At 37.5% G+C, this 17121-nt stretch overlaps 1 protein-coding gene across 2 annotated transcripts; it reads right to left on the bottom strand.

Annotated features, from left to right (window-relative positions):
* Positions 1-1541: 1541 nt before the first annotated feature.
* On the bottom strand, positions 1542-13103 carry LOC128615861 (cell division control protein 42 homolog). Of its 2 annotated transcripts, none has more exons than XM_053638226.1 (6): positions 12981-13103; positions 11394-11498; positions 7832-7904; positions 6870-6979; positions 5400-5597; positions 1542-2356 (listed from the first exon to the last, which is right to left on the bottom strand). In XM_053638226.1, exons 2-6 carry the CDS (start codon positions 11496-11498, stop codon positions 2267-2269), a joined length of 576 nt encoding a protein of 191 aa, XP_053494201.1. In that variant the 5' UTR covers positions 12981-13103; the 3' UTR covers positions 1542-2266. The 2 variants fall into 2 exon arrangements, with proteins under 2 accessions (XP_053494201.1, XP_053494202.1); XM_053638227.1 differs by lacking the exon at positions 12981-13103 and adding an exon at positions 12469-12490.
* Positions 13104-17121: the final 4018 nt, after the last annotated feature.

Here is a 17121-nt window from a genome sequence, read left to right as displayed (position 1 = left end):
CAGCAAGTCAGAAAGTGCAGCATGTCAAATGCCTAAGACTACAGGGACTAATGATATCATCTGAGAATGATTGGCTTCATGAAGTGGATTTTATATCTACACCTCAGCTCTGGTCAACCTTGGCAGTAATTGTGAATAAATAAATAAACCTCTGATCAGTTGTATCACAGCAAGAGGAACAGCTATATATTATATTAATTACATTTATAGAATTATGAGTTGGCTGGCCGATCAAGCACAGTAATACCATGGTCAGTAAACCAGTTACTAGTAGTTTTGGCACTGTGGGCAGGTGCCAAATCTTGCTGGAAAAGGAAATCAGCATCTCCATAAAGCTTGTCAGCAGATGGAAGCATGAAGTGCTCTAAAATCTCCTGTTAGACGCTGCATTGACTTTCGACTTGAGAAAACACAGTGGGCCAACGCCAACAGATGACATGGTACCCAAATCATCACTGACTGTGGAAACTTCACACTGGACTTCAAGCACCTTGGATTCTGTTCCTCTCCACTCTTCCTCCAGACTCTGGAACCTTGATTTCCAAACAAAATGCAAAATTTACTTTCATCTTTCCCATGATTGTGGTTGTGTACTGAACCAGACAGAGATTAAAGGCTCAGGAAACCTTTGCAGGTGTTTTGATTAGCAGGTTCATTTGCTGATTAGAGCTCTTCTCAGGTCGACATTTCTGTATTATAAATTCTTTATTCTAATATTTTGAGATACTGGATTTTTGATTTCCATGAACTATAAGTCATAATCAAGATTAAAACAAAACAAAAAAACAAAAAGGTTTGAAATATTTCCCTTTCTGTGTAATGAATCTAGAATATATGAAAGTTCCACTTTTTGAATTAAATTACGGAAATTCCCCCCCCACCATATTCAGATTTTCTTTTAGATGCACCTGTAGACCAAATTCCCTTTTCCAGATTTTCTGTTAATGAGAAAGAAATTTAATCACTCCAGAGAGAGATGTTGTGTTTGTACACCAACTTCAAATAAAGTAATGCCTGATTATGGAAAGAAGATAAGTGCAATGCAAATAAGATGGTTCACAATCACGTTTAAGAGGATCTTAATACACATCTTTAATCTAGATCACTTAGTAATAATGAAAGAATGCCTCTTGATTTTTTTTTCCATTTTTGATACAAAATGAATATTTGTATATTGCTGGTAAAAATGTGAATCCGAGTCCTATTGACTGTCTGTGCAATTCAGAATAAACTAACATTTATCAAAACAAGGGTTTGCAAGGCAGTTTGCAATAAATGACTACTTTCTGTTGATTCGGAAACATACAAGTTTTAAACAAATTCTTTTCAGAAATTGATTGAGTTTAACCATTTCTACTATAATCGAACCAGGTCAAAATACTATGGACATCAAGGTAAATTCCCTGAGTAATAAAGACCACTTCTGTATTTGATTTGGAACAAAATGCATAAATGCAGAAAATATGACAAAGGTCTGTTTACAATTCAGGTTTTTTTTTTTTTTTTTTTAATTACAGTTACACATAAAATCTACTCCCACATCAGTTCCACATCCTGCATTTTTATTACTTGTAATTATTGCTTTAATTACTATGGCTACCAATGTAATAGATTATAATGCAATAGATTATAATGCATTTAATATTCCTTAAAATTAAAAAAGACCAACCAAGGTGATGAAGTGGCACCTAAAAAAAAAACAGCACAAAAGAAATCAAACAATATTAAAAAATTGTACTAAAATCTCCAAGTCCTAACTGTTATACACCCATTCACCAAAATAAAAATGATAAATCATACAATACTTGTGTCATTATTAATACACCACAATCATTAAAAAAAAAAAAAAAAAAAAAAGTTTAAGTCCTGCAGAGAGCAGAGGTGGTAAGAAACACTTGGAGTTCCAATTGCCTCAATGCAAAGGAATGAAAGGAGGAAAACAAGTGATCACTTTAGCATGGTCATCTTCTCTCTCTCTTTTTTTTCTTTTTCTTTTAAAGACTGCTGAGGCTAAACAAAGTCAAAAGGGATGAGAAAAACACATTTAAGTGGTTGTATGTTTAAGTAATGGCAAACTTGTTAAACCAAATAACAAGAAAGAAAAAAAGCATGCCAGTCATCCATTTCCATGGTTTGAAGGCATCAATTTTTTTGTGGTCATTAGTCAGGAAGAGAGATGTCAGCATATTACCACACAAACCACTCTTAATTTTGTAAAACTAAAGGCACTGTCTGAATGCCTCACATTTTTCTCCCCAAATTTCTTTTATAAGAGAATGCAGCGTTTCTTGGGTTTGGTCTCAGGAGGCTCCAAGGCAGCCAAGATGGCTTCATCAAAGACATTCTTTAATCCTCTCTGTAGGGAGCAACAGAAGGGATAGAACATGTATGTTATGATATAGTGATAAAGGTGAATCTCTGTTACTATAACAAGACATTTATTCGAATAATACAGTTTCCTGTTGCCAGTTGGTGCTGTTGACAGCTTCTTAACTGCAGCTGCTCTCTCCCATGGCAAATGCACAAATTTAACAGACTATAAAGGACTGATTGCAAAGTGAATCAGGTTTAAATGTTGACAGGATGAATATTCCTCTATTTCACAGATTATTAAAAGAATTGTGCAGCTTGCATGACTGCACTGGCCTCAATCTTTTTCGATGTAGGTACAGTAGATTGAAAAAGTCTACACACCCCTGTTAAAATGGCAGCTGTGATGTAAAAAAAAAAAAAAAAAAAAAATGAAACTAAGATAAATCATGTCAGAACTTTTTCCACCCTCAATGTGAAATGACAATGTATAAATATTAAGTGAAAAACAATAAAACATTTTTAAGGCTACAACTAACGATTATTTTCATAATCGATTAGTTGGCTGATTATTTTTTTGATTATCGGATGGGGGGGGGGCAAACTTTGAGTACAATTTTTTAGTTTATTTAAAATAAAATCCACAAACTGAGTGTTAAAAATATAAACTTTAGAATAAAACTTTACACAACTGTTTGTCCAATTATATAAGACTGAAAAGAACCCAATACACACAGACACACACCAGAATGTATATTATTAATTCAGGACTGTTGTTTAATTCAGTGCTTTTTGTGCATCCATAAAAATAATGCATAAATACTTATATATAATATAAACTAATATAAGTTTATATTATATAATAGTATTTATGCATTACTTTTTATAAAAGGTAACGTTGACAAACAGTAAATTGAAGAAAGTCTGTGACTCTGGGTGTCTAATAAAGCTAGCGGCGTCACATCACGTGCGTATGATGTCATGCGCCGTCACCTAGGAAGTGGCTTATACTTCCGGTTAGTAAAAAGAAACCAGCTAGTGTTATATTTGAGATGATATTACCTTTCTAAAATCCACACACTAGACGGTAGTGCAGAGTGCATAGTGTAAGTGTACAGTACTTCATCTGGGACAAAGCTTTAGTATTTACTCTCCGAAGCGTGTTTTCAGAACAGAAGTAACGTAATGAGTAAATCTCCCCGTGCCGCACGCAGACCAACTATATAATAAGAATGAGATTCGTTGACAACGATTTTCATAATCGATTATTATCGATTTTATCGATTAGTTGTTGCAGCTCTAGTATACTTTAATTGCACCTTAAAGTTGGGAAACGTTCTGACGTTTATCTTAGTCATTCTTTTTCTTTACAAAAACCTGCTATTTCACAAGGGTGTGTAGACTTTTAATATCCTTTTACATACAGTTGCAATCAAAATTATGCAACCCTCCATTGCAAATCAGGTTTATTGTCCAAATGTACAGATTTTCAGCTCTTTGCAATGAACAAATCAAACAAAGCAACAAAACAGTTCAATACAATGAATTGTATTATCTCTCTCTCTCTCATATTTTATAAATATATATATATATAAATAAATTTATTTATAAATGCAACTTATAATGATTTCTACAGTTTAAAAATTATTCAACCCCTTCATGGAAAGCATATTTAGTACTTATTAGAGAACCCTTTTGCTGTTATGACCTGTTGCAAACAAGATGCATAGCTTCTGGCAGCATTCCTAAGGAATCTTAGCCCATTCTTCATGAGCAATGGCTTCCAGTTCAGTAATATTCTTGGATTTGCGTGCTGCAACCGCCTTCTTCAAATCCCACCAGAGATTTTCTATGGCGTTCAAGTTAGGTGACCGTGATGGCCCTGTAGAATCTTCCAGGACGACTTCTGCAACCACGCCTTGGTGGAATTTGAGGTATGCTTGGGATTATTGGAAGGTCCAATGACGCCCAAGCTTCAGCTTCCTCACAGATGGCATGACGTGTTTTCCTAGGATTTCCTGATACTTACATGGATCCATCATGCCTTCCACACACTGCAGGTTTCCAGTGCCAGAGGATGCAAAGCAGCCCCAGAGCATCACCGAGCCACCACCATGCTTGACTGTGGACAGAGTGTTCTTTATTCATTCTTCTTCCGCCAGACATACTGCTGATCCATCGTGCTGAAAAGTTCCAGTTTTGTTTCATCGCTCCACAGAACCCCAAAATTTCTGTGGATTATTTATATATGATTTTGAGCTGACTTTTTGTGCTTTTGGGTTAGTAGTGGTTTACGTCCGAGTTCTGACATGAAAACCTTCTGCGTTTAGTTTGCGCCTTACTGTTCTCACTGAAACCTCAGTGTCTGTTGCCACCAACTCTTGCTGCAGGTCTTTTGCAGTCACTCGAGGGTTTTTCACAACCTGTCTTCTCAGAAATCTGGTTGCAGCCATTGAGAGCTTCCTTTGTCTGCCCTGTGCAGGTATTTCATGAATTTTCTACCCCTAGCCGGTTCAGGTATTTCATGTGTTCCAGCTCAAGCACACCTGGTGCAACTAATGAAGCCCTTGATTAGTTGCATCAGGTGTGCTTGAGACAACACTTGCTTTGCATAATTGTGCTGTTGTGAGGGATTCTATCCAGGGGGTTGAAAATTTTTGAAACTGGAGAAATCATGTTGGATTTTCAGTTGAATTTGGGGAAACCACTTGAAACGTTTGTTGTGTTGAACCATTTCAATTGCTTTTGTTTGATTTGTTCATTGCAAACAGCTGAAAGTCTGTCAATTTTGATAAACTTGATTTGCAATGGGGGTTGAATAATTTTGATCACAACTGAATGAAGATATTTCTCTTTAAATCAAGCTACATGTCAGACCCTTAAAGGGTTATGTGGCAAGTAAATGTAGCCTCGTGTCAGTGTAGTGCTTAATACGTGCACATATCAGGTACACATACATATCTAGGCATCACTCATTTACAAAAAAAACTACATGAACAAATAAATCGTGCTGTTTTCAAACTATACTGTAGGAAGAAAAATCACAACAGGACAAAGCTGGAGAAAGTGGTTCTGCTGTAGGTTTGTACCTGTGTAAGAGCAGAACACTCCACATATTTCACTGCTCGGAGGTCTCTGGCCAGTTTATCTCCACTCTCGGGCGACAGTGGGCGCTGTTTGTTCTTAGCGAGTTTCTCCACTGTGTTACTGTCATCTCTCAAATCCACCTGAGTACCAACCAGCAGGAATGGAGTTCGAGGACAGTGGTGGGAGATCTCTGGTACCCACTGAAGGCGAGAGAGTGAAAGAACACAGAGAGAGAGAGAGAGAGAGAGAGAGAGAGAGAAAGGACACAGAGAGAGTGAAAGACAGAGAATGAAATAAATGAGGAAGAGAGGAGATCTACATGAAAAATGGTGGTTGAAAAATGTGGAGAAGTAGATCCTTTACAAATACTCATAACCACAACTAACCATTTGCAAATTCTGTGTCTCTAACATCATACACTTGCTGTCGGGATGTCACGATACCAAAAATCTAGTAGTCAGTACCGATACCACCAAAAGTACACGATACTCGATACCAAAGTCGATACCACGGTGTGGTTTAAATAAATAAATAAATAAAACAATTTTTTTTAAATTCCTGGAGGACATCCTACTCTGGCAGAGTGAGAGAATTTTAGTTATCAAACACTGTCTGACAATGACCAATAGAACAGTACTAATAATGAGTACTAAGGTGCACGCACACACACACACACACACACACACCTTATACTCTGAATGCATTAGTTTAAACTCAATGATATGGTGGCAGGCCAAAAAGATTTATTAAAAGCATGAACATTTAAATAATTATTAGTGACATTAGGCTACATTTTGCTCACAGGACACGGGCTGAATGGCGATGCATGGTGGCCCATTAGGAGGTAGTTTATAACATTGCAATGCATTAGGGTCATTAACAAATAACTGGCTATCGCAAACATTACATGGAGCATAACATTAGCTGGTTTCACGGCTACAATGCCAGCTGTCTTAAACATAATATAGGATCGTCTTTCAGGTGCTTTGCCAAATTCCAGGTGTTTCCTCGCTTTGTCTGAAATGGGCGATAGCATCGGTTGCACACAGGCAACCAATGCTACCTTTCCTCTCAACGAGTTGGGCGGAGCTAATCTTCTGTAGTTTTTCCTGTGTGCTTGTAGGCGTTCTTCTTCTTCTTTAGCACTTGTGGACCGACTAAAACACTTACGCGTATTTGCTGCCCCCTTCCCTTCCGGAAGAATTGCAACATCAGTACCCACGCTACTGCCGACAAGCAAGTACCTTCACCTTTTAAGAATGTTGGTACCGACATGGTACCGAAGTATCGGTTCTCGTGACATCGCTAACTTGCTGTACTTGCTTTTAATGCTCATACATAGACCATGTAAAAGTAAATGGCCTAATCAAGGTGATCGAAAATATTAATTCTAAATATCTACAATCTCTCTGTGGGCTTTTAAGACAGATAAAAATATACATAAACATCTCATTTGCACATCACACACTAACCTTTTCTCTGACATTCTCAAAAGAGGAAGGTGAGACAACGGAGAAGCAGACAAGAAAAACGTCTGTCTGAGGGTAACTCAGCGGCCGTAGCCTGTCATAATCCTCTTGACCTAAATGGCAAATGAGTTAATGACAAAAGAGTTAATCAAGCATTTTGAAGGTCCTTGGGACTGTAGATGCCTACTTTAACCACTGTAGTTTTTAAATTAGAGGTAAACAGAGTAGAGGCACAGGTTTAAAACGAACATGGAACCGACTGCCATAATGGTGATCAACCTGAAAAGCACCAGTTAAGTATAACCTGGGGCCATATTAGAGAAACATCAGAAATTGAAAATTCTGTCTTCTCTGTTTAGTAACAGTTACACTCTTATTTAGGACAGCAACTATTATAGAACAACTCCCAATTTAAATAAATCTTATCTTAACTCTAGGTAGAAAAAAAGGAATACAGAAACCTGTCCTGAAATGTCCTAACTTTAAGATAACCCTAATGCTGCCACATGTTTGGCTGACTGGATAATTGCATGAATGATCAGGGGTAGAGGTGATCCTATTAAAGTGTAATACCTAAATTACGTCATTTTTAGCCGAATAGTTAAATGCATACACGATTTAATTTAAACCAAATTTTAAAGCCTTGGTCTAATTGTTCTGGACAGAAAGTTTGCATTGATTTGGTGAACCATATGATGTATCTACCAAGAGAACAAACAACCGCAGAGCTCACTGGGCTAACTCTGTTACATAAGATGTTTGTCCACAAAGACTGATTTCAGCACTCATTCATACCAGCCAAAACAAAACCACAAAAAGTAGGTGAGCTTGTAAGTTTAAAGGTGGTTTCTGCAATTTTTGAGGCCTTCAGCCATACACATCTTTGCCCCTTTTCAGAGTAACCAGTAGTCAAGTTCTGGGATTAATTATGCGCAGTTATTTATCTTTAACCTGATTCATTGTACCTGCTGTGTCAAAGAGTCCAAGTGTGTATGGCTCTCCTCCAATCATCACAGTGACTGCATAGTTATCAAATACCTTGAATAAGAGAAAAAGAGAACAGTCATGCATTCAGTACAGTCACTTTGCTACAGCGGGACGATGTTATCGTTCTAAACAGAACGATAACATCCTTTCATCCCTTCCTTTGTTCAAAATATCCAGACATTTTTATATTAACACAAAGTGTAATTAGGACACGATTTAAAAAATTTTCTTGTTTGTCTACTGCACAAAATTTATGAATGCCTCTTCTACAATTTCTGACTAAATGTTTTATATTTTAAAAAATATTCTACCCATATTTCTCACTCAAGTTAATCATCTAATTCCCAGTTCCTGACACACTGAAGCCACACGTTATCTCTTCAATAAATGATGGCGGCAATACGCTAGCATCACTGTAAATGACAGGGGAGAGAGGACGTCCAGCCTTCACTGCCAGTGAGCAAGTCCAACAAATGTACTCCTGAGCGCCTGGTTATGAATAAATGTGGCACTGTTACAAAACCTTAGTTTAGAAACGTGTGTTTCAAAATCCATTTATCCGTTGATTATGCACTCGATTTTTACATAATCTGCTCTTGTGTTTAATAGCCATGAATCAGCTGTGAAGTCACAGAGGGCCAAACAGACAGTGGTCGGAGCTTCCACAAGGCTCAAACATCCTCTGGCAATGCTGTGCCACTGTGAATGATGAGAAAACCACTGCTTCAGGAGTGGTGCGCGAGTTGAGGGTTTTTGTTTTTTTACCCATGAGTGAAGTGCAGCCCCTCTGAATTTAAGAACTTAATCTGGCCAGCCTAAGGAGTAAGGAGGTAGCCATCTATTTTATATTTCCCAGCATTTACGAGTGTCCTTTTGTAGGGGGGCCCACCATAAGTGCAAAAATGTTATACGTGAGTCACCTGCAATACTAGTAGTGGGTAATTGGCTCACTAAATATATATTTGTGTTTGTTATTGAGTAATTTTTGGGTTGGAAAATTTATGTAATAATGACATGTGAATGTAAATACACTTTATTTTATTATTTGAATAAGAAACTATTTTGTGATTCAAGTGGTTTCCTTTGTGGTGTTTCGTATTGATTATTTAAGTAGACATGATTTTCTGTGCCATGTCCTCTCAGGTCCAGAATCAGCTTATTTCAATTGGGCCTCTAGGTCTTAAATATTTAAGAATTGGTTCATCATTAAATAGTATAATATAATGTGTAGACTGCTTATTTTGTCCATTCATTCCATTGATTTATTTATTTTTGTTTTAAAAACATAGCTGTTAAACAGGGGTTTTGATTTCTTTGTTGCTTCACTGTACTACTACAAATATCCCCAGTTTTTTTATTAGGGAAAAGACGACTAGTTGACTATTTATTTTATTTCCTTTTTTGGTCGACTAATAAAAATTAATAGTCATGCAACCTCTTATGAGGCCCAAGGATAACCATTTTGAATAGATAAGAATTTTTCAACAGCACACACACACAATCAGTCTTTCTGTGACTTTGCCGGTCCCTGCCTTACTTGATCCCACTCTAACTGTGCTAATACGCTCCACGTATAACACCGGCTACCGCAGGACTCAAATGAAAGACCCTGGGTAAGTGCTTCTGCACATATCAGGTAGGTGTGAAAATTGCTGGTTAAATTGTACTCTAGGTCAAAGACTAGAGTACAATCAGCTTCAATTGTGTTTTAGAAGTTGTCCCTCTGTAGCCAAACTGAGGAAGACTCTCCACTAGTTTTTGACAACAAAAAGGTAATATAATCCACTATCCACTCCTATAATGAAACAATACATTTACTAACTAAAGACACGTTACTGGGCGTGCCTGAATTCTGTGCTGTTTTTATCAGTGCAGCTTTGCTTTTATCTTTTATTTAATAAGGACATGTCCACTGAACTTACTGAATAGTAAACTAAATAATAATATAACAGTCATCCCTCTCTGAAAGTTAGTACCTTCCCTCATGACACTTCCACAGTTGTAAAATGGTATATCATCCAATTAATGAGTACTTTAATAAGCAAGAGTTATTTTTAGGAATATTTATGCTTCTGTCATTTTCAACCTCTGTGTGTTCGAGCTACAAAGCAGGTAAAACCACACATGCCTCCATGTTGGTCTTTTGTCATCAACAAGCTACCCATCTAACTATGATGAGTGATGTATATTTATCTCCTCAAATAAGTCAGTGTTATAGATTTAACAAGCAAATATTTCTGTATGTTGATTGATCTAGAGCTATCTATATACAGTAGAACTCATTTAAAGGCAAGAAGTGCTGCTGGGTTTACTGCTCATGCCGTGAGCCGTGATTTTTACATCACTTGCTAAACTCTCGAGTTCCCGAGCAGGAACTCCAAGTTGAGGGCATTTTCATTGTTTTTTCCTGGCTGGAGGCCGGGAATTATGAATTACGACTTCTAGTTGAATGCAGCATTATTCTATCTGCAGTTATAAGAGCTTATTGTGTATTTTTGCCTGCAATTATGAAAATACAAATAAAATACAAACATCATTAAGAAAATGATGAAGCTATTTTTCAACATGAAATTAATTCACTGTAAAGAGTTTCCAATTGTCTGCAGATATTACAGATCTGTTAAGATCAAAGTTATTGTATAGATTTGATTATTGCCAAATTAATCTTAACACAAGCAAATCAAATATAAAACAGTAAATAACTTGTATACACTTTCCTGAAATCCTACACAAGCCCAATTTTGCCAATTTAAACACAGATATTCACCAGTTTACTTATGGTAAAGCCAAAAACACTGGAATATTCTAGGAGCTCTTTGAGCACTTGTTATAAGCCATTATGCAAATTTAGAAGAGATTTGTGGGACAGTTTAGCTTATTATAGTTATAACAAGTCAGCTAGTGTTCCAATTAGTGTTCCAAGAGTCTGTATGCTACATAATAATGAAAAAAGGACATGAACTTTGTTGGTCATAAGTGTACAGAAATAAAAGGGAACACCATAAGTGAAGACCAAATATAACCAATTGTTAAACAATTTTATTTTCTGTTTGGCCTTTTTTCTCTCTACCAAAATTGTTGATAAAACTTCCAACTGCTCATCCTACTTTTTTAAAATTACGAGCATTATAAAAGTACCGACATACAGGAAGAATGGGATTACAAGGAACACAGTGGAGATTCTTATCCATACAGATTCATTTGAAAACTGGGTGTTGTACTCGTACACATAAACAACACAATGTGCCAGGACATGACAAAAGACAGGCAAGCTCAGTCACATCAGGTACATGTGGAAACTAATTTCTTGGGCTTAACAGCTGGATCCTACTGTTAATAACACCACCAGAGGCACTGTTGGTGCATTAGGACGTCCAACTCACAGTACTCATTTCAACTCCATTTTTAAAGGTCTACTTCCTCTCTTTAATTCCTCTGTTCCTTTTCGCTTTTGTTTTCGCATCTCAGTGCCGCTTTCTTTGCGTGTTTCAATGTAGGTTTTCATCTGCTAAGGTAAACTGATTAATTTCATACACTCACCGTAGGCACATATTCTGAAGGGAACTTGTTGGTTGTGTAGGAGATCAATAAACAGGTCTTTCCCACTGCACCGTCTCCCACCACCACACATTTTATAGTCTGCATCTGAGGGAAACCGAAAAAGTGCATATGGGACAGAACACATAATGAAAAGAAACTGTTTAAGAATTAATCTGTTTATGGTTTTTATTCATACAAAACTTTGGTACAAATGTGGTTAGACTGCTGCATATGTTAACGGCTGAAGAATGGAGACTAGAGAATGAATTAAATAGATGAACAGCGTTACTGTGTTTACGCGTCCTGTGACCAGTGAGGACATGAACACAACACATGCCAATGAAGCCTGCTATACACCCGGGCCTATTGTTGACCACTCCACTGCCATGAATCATGATGTTTAGAATATAAATTCTGCCAGGTTGATACCAAGTTCATCTGAAACACAACCACCCAGTCTAACTTCAATCTCCTTCTCTCTCTCAGCTCAGTTCTAGCATCATATATAAATATATACACACACTATATATCTATATATCTAATATATATATCTAATATATATATATATATATATCTAATATATATATATATATATATATATATATATATATATATATACCTGCCAAAATAGATGGACCTTAAATCGAGTTCAAAAGAACAAATCTAGCTGTCTCTTTCTTCACAAAACACCATGAGACGACAGAAACTAATGAGATGTGGTGGATCCATAGAATGTTACAGCTCTCTGCTGTGACTTGATGGTGTCAGACACACAGTCCATTCTGCACTTCCGCATAACTAGCGAGGCTCCTTCAGAGTCAGTAGGAAAGATACGGCAAACTTATTGGTTTACATAACATCTGGAATAAAACTGCCCACAAATTCAGGTGACAGGATTTCTGTGAAATGCGGAATTCTTTTGTCTTAGAACAATTCTCCGGAGTCAAAACAAACTCCTGATCAAGTGAGAGCGCTAGGCAGCTTCCCCCCTCTCTCTCACTCCACATTAGCTGTCTCCCGAAATTAATTAACACCAGCACAGGATAACAGTCAGATTCAAAATAATGCACAGTGCCTTTTCATTTCTTCGAAGTAAATCTGAAAGAAAAAAAAAATATTAAAAACCGTGTTTTACGGGGAGTAACAGATGTAGTTCCATTAGCGTGGTGTTAGCTGTTAGACAGGAAGTAAGGCAGGCCAATACATAACTTATCATTAGCTAAGCGTGAAATCCTAACTAACCAACCAACGCGTATTTGACTTTTCCCAGAGTGGTCATGTAACGTGTGTGTTAGTGTTGATTAATTCCTATGGTCAGCTTTAGACTTTTCAGTGCTTCAGGGGTTGACAACGAGCGCAAAACAAGTGGTCAGACTCAACAAGAGCGAGTTAGCATGCTAGCTAATCCGAAAGGAAAAGGAAACAAGCCAACTAAACTGACTAATCCGACCCACTAAATGAAGCACACCATTAGACTAAGTCAAACTAATTACTACGCTAAAATATTCTTATTACAGTTTTTTTCCCATTACAAAGTAGGTATGATGTGTCTAACTAAATGAAGCGATTTAAATCTCAGCAGCTCACCTTTGATTCTCGGCTGCTATCGCTGTAGCTCACATCCGGGTCCTCTGGCTGTAGCGCTGTACTCAATGGGCGTGTTCAAGCCCAGCCCTTCCTAGTGCTCTTAAACTACAGAGAGAAACTAGTATTCACAACTAGTAAGCAACACACGCACGGATTTTTTATATGTGATTTTATTAAATACATGTATGTATTCATATCAATCCCTCATATTTCTACTGTTTATACCTGGCTGGCTCCTATTGGTCTGTTTTGTCCAGTTTGCCTTGCTTCATTATGTTTTTGAAATTTATTCTGCTTCACCTAAATAGTTTGTCGTGTATTTTTTGTTTTGTTAATATAACATAACAAAAAGGAAAGAAATTTGTACTGTGCTTGTTAAAAATAAAATACAAAGAGAGCTGCGAGCAGCAATTAGTAGGGCCAAGCACTTTTTGGCCCCACCCCTGAGAGAGTAAGTCCAAGTCCTTAATGGCCGAGTCCGAGTTGAGTCTGGCGGAGTCCAGAAGGTAATTACATTTAAATTAAAAAAAATTAAATTAATATTTTAACCTTCACAAACCAATGGTAACAAAAATACACACACACACACACACACTTATATATACAATATCTCACAAAAGTGAGTACACCCCTCACATTTTTGTAAATATTTGATTATATCTTTTCATGTGACAACACTAAAGAAATGACACTTTGCTAAATCTGCTGTCCCCTCAAAATAACTTAACACACAGCCATTAATGTCTAAACCACTGGCAACAAACGTGAGTACACCCCTAAGTGAAAATGTCCAAATTGGGCCAATTAGCCATTTTCCCTGCCCGGTGTCATGTGACTTGTTAGCGTTACAAGGTCTCAGGTGTGAATGGGGAGCAGGTGTGTTAAATTGGGTGTCATTGCTCTCACACTCCCTTACACTGGTCACTGGAAGTTCAACATGGCACCTCATGGCAAAGGACTCTCTGAGGATCTGAAAAAAAGAATTGTATATATATATATATATATATATATATATGTATGGATATATATATATATATATATATATATGTATGGATATATGTATATCCATCCATCTTCAACCGCTTACTCCCTTTCAGGGTCATGGGGAACCTGGAGCCTATCCTAGGGAGCATTGGGCACAAGGCTGGGTACACCCTGGACAGGGTGCCAATCCATCGCAGGGCACACAATCACACATACACTCACACACCCATTCATACACTACGGACACTTTGGACATGCCAGTCAGCCTACCATGCATGTCTTTGGACTGGGGGAGGAAACCGGAGTACCCGGAGGAAACCCCCACAGCACGGGGAGAACATGCAAACTCCGCACACACATGGCCCCGGGGGGACTCAAACCCCGGACCCTGGAGGTGTGAGGCGAACGTGCTACACTACACACACACACACACACACACACATATATACATCCACATATATTAGGCAATGAATACACTATGCTGCATCTCTCCCAGTCAACAAATGGGAAAAAGATCTCAACAATAAAACAGACAACAATTTTTGGACTCAGATATACAGGCTATATCCTTTTTTTGGTACACAATGGCAAAAGAAATGGACAATACAACCGGTTAAGCAAACACAAGATAAACTACTGATTTTATACACTTTATATGTCTTATTTGATCAATTTGCAAAGTGAATGGTTTTAAATGAGACTGCTTTCACCTTGTTTGAATAGATATTGGTCAAATGATTCAAATAAGCAGTTACATATGATACATATGATATGTTCTTTATTTAACAGCACATCCTGTTAAATAAAGACCAAATTAACATTTTAACAGACTTTTTAACAATATTTAACCAGCATCCATGAGAAAATAACAGTATAATCTGTAGTCTGTGTAGTCTAACTACAACCTCTATTTCCTGATAGAAAACTCACATAGTACTACTACATTATATTTCACTAGGGGGCGCAAAACCACAACCACAATATTCACTGAAACTGTATGTGTCTGTTGCTTTCCGGGTGTGGTGCTGGTGCCGCCTTGTGGCTTTCTTTTTAAATCGTTGCTACGTCCCGACAGAAAGTCAATTACTAACAGCCTTTTATCTTATACTGCACTAGATGATCTAGAATCTAGATGGACAGAAGAGATTCATTTAACTACTGCTCTCCATTAGTCAAGGAATGCAAATACTGATATCACAGCAGTGGACTACTGCATTATTCTTGTATGATCAAGTCAAAGTTAAAGCGCTTTGCATAACTATTTACCCCCTCATGAATATTTTGTATTACAACTTGGAACCGAAATGGATTATGTATCATGAAGGTACACATAATAGTCGAAATAATACTGAAGTTTGGAGAAAAATCTATATAGTCTGCAAAATTATTTAGACCTACAAATAATAAACGTAATAGTTTAATTTTCACTGTGATTGCATAAGTATTTACCACCGTTACTGTGATACTACTAAATTAGTTCTTGTGAAACCAATTGACAACCATCAAAAAGTCTCATAATTAGTTGAATAGAGTCCAGCTGTGTGTAATTAAAGTGTCTTTTTATAGAGCATACCTAATCATGAAGCCCGTTTAGGTGGCTAGCCAGGTGAGTTTCAGTTTAGTTTGTGTCAGTCCTGGGTTTTAAGCATGGACTGTACCCACCATAGACACTGAGGTGGACACGTCCCCCCAATAATCAGATATGGCCAAATTGGCCCCCCGCCCAATATTTGATATCTTTTATGCTGCTCTGCTGCACTCAATTATGCACCACTATGTATGTTGTTAGGATGACAAAAAAAAAAATTAGGCTGGTCTGCTTCTGCCTATGCTTCTCAATGTCAAAATGTTTGAAATGGCCAATCAAATCAAAGAGGATGGGGCTTTACTGTTCACAGAAGCCACGGTGAAAGTGTGAGGTAAAATGTAAGCTAAGTAGCTAAAGTTTAGTCTTTGACAACTGTTTTATGACAGAAACGTTAAACTACAGACAGTAATATCCAGGGATGCAAACATTTAGGATTATCACATTGAATTTGAGTCAAGCAGCCACAAAAACGTCACATTACAATTAACATGAATCCAAAATTGAAGGCACAGACTCTATCTGTTAGTTGTCTGTGACCACAAATCACAGATCCCACCAGCATTCGCAGAAGAAAAGTGCATGCAAAATGGCCAGGAAAGGAGTTAATGTGGTCAGTGGAAAGCAGAGGGATGGAAGGTCAGTTAAGCTCGAGATCTAATAGAGCAGTAAATGAATTCATTATAAAGCCATCTCTTTGTTTGTAATTATGGATGGGGTGTGTGTGTGTGTGTGTGTGTGTGTGTGTGTGCATCCAGCTGCCTGTCTGGTGTCAAGGGCATTGTGGGTTCTGCTCCTTCAAATGGTAATGTCATTACTGCATGCAGTTTAATTACAGATTCTCTAACATTCATTGTTATGTGCTGTATAACAGGGAGGTCACTAGAGATTTATGAACGGGGGTTCAAATTTTTTAAAGCCACCAAAACATCTTCCTAGTCATGTATACTTTAGCGTGATAATGGATGTAAAATCTATAGAAATAAGGTTATTTTTGGTCAAGGTATACCTGTCTCATAATTTGTGTTAGAGACTGATCTAATATGACTGAATTTATATCAAAATAAATAAATTAAAGTCAACTTTGTCCCCATCCATCCAGCACCAAAATAAGGCAATAATGGCTGTACTATTTAGCCAAAAAAAAAAACACAAACAGTAAACTGTGTAGTATGTGGATCCTTACAAAACGGCTCGATTAACGTGTATTCATGCTGGACTGAGTCGAGCTACAAATCCGATTTCAGTCAGACTAAAGCGTTTACATGATATTTTAAAAAGTCGAATTATTGCTTTAGCTCGATTGAATTCAAATTCTTAAACGGGCTTACTGTCTGCAGGTCCGCCGACAGGAGGTACAGTACCCACGGTAAAGCAGCTGGACATGTGTCTGTCAACCGAATAACGCGCGGATAAATAGGTGTGTAGCCACTGTGTGTGTAGTGCGTACAGCAGCTTCCCCAATGTCCTAGTGCCCGCCCAAGCATGTTTGGAGTCGAACCGTTGATGAAAAAAGAATCAAAAAGAAAATATATTGGCTGATATATTTATTTTCGGGGGGGGGGGGGTCTG

Source organism: Ictalurus furcatus, chromosome 12 (assembly GCF_023375685.1).
Source record: "Ictalurus furcatus strain D&B chromosome 12, Billie_1.0, whole genome shotgun sequence".
Lineage (NCBI taxonomy): Eukaryota > Metazoa > Chordata > Actinopteri > Siluriformes > Ictaluridae > Ictalurus > Ictalurus furcatus.
Note: the sequence above shows the minus strand (reverse complement) of the source record. Positions and strands in the feature narration are given on the sequence as shown.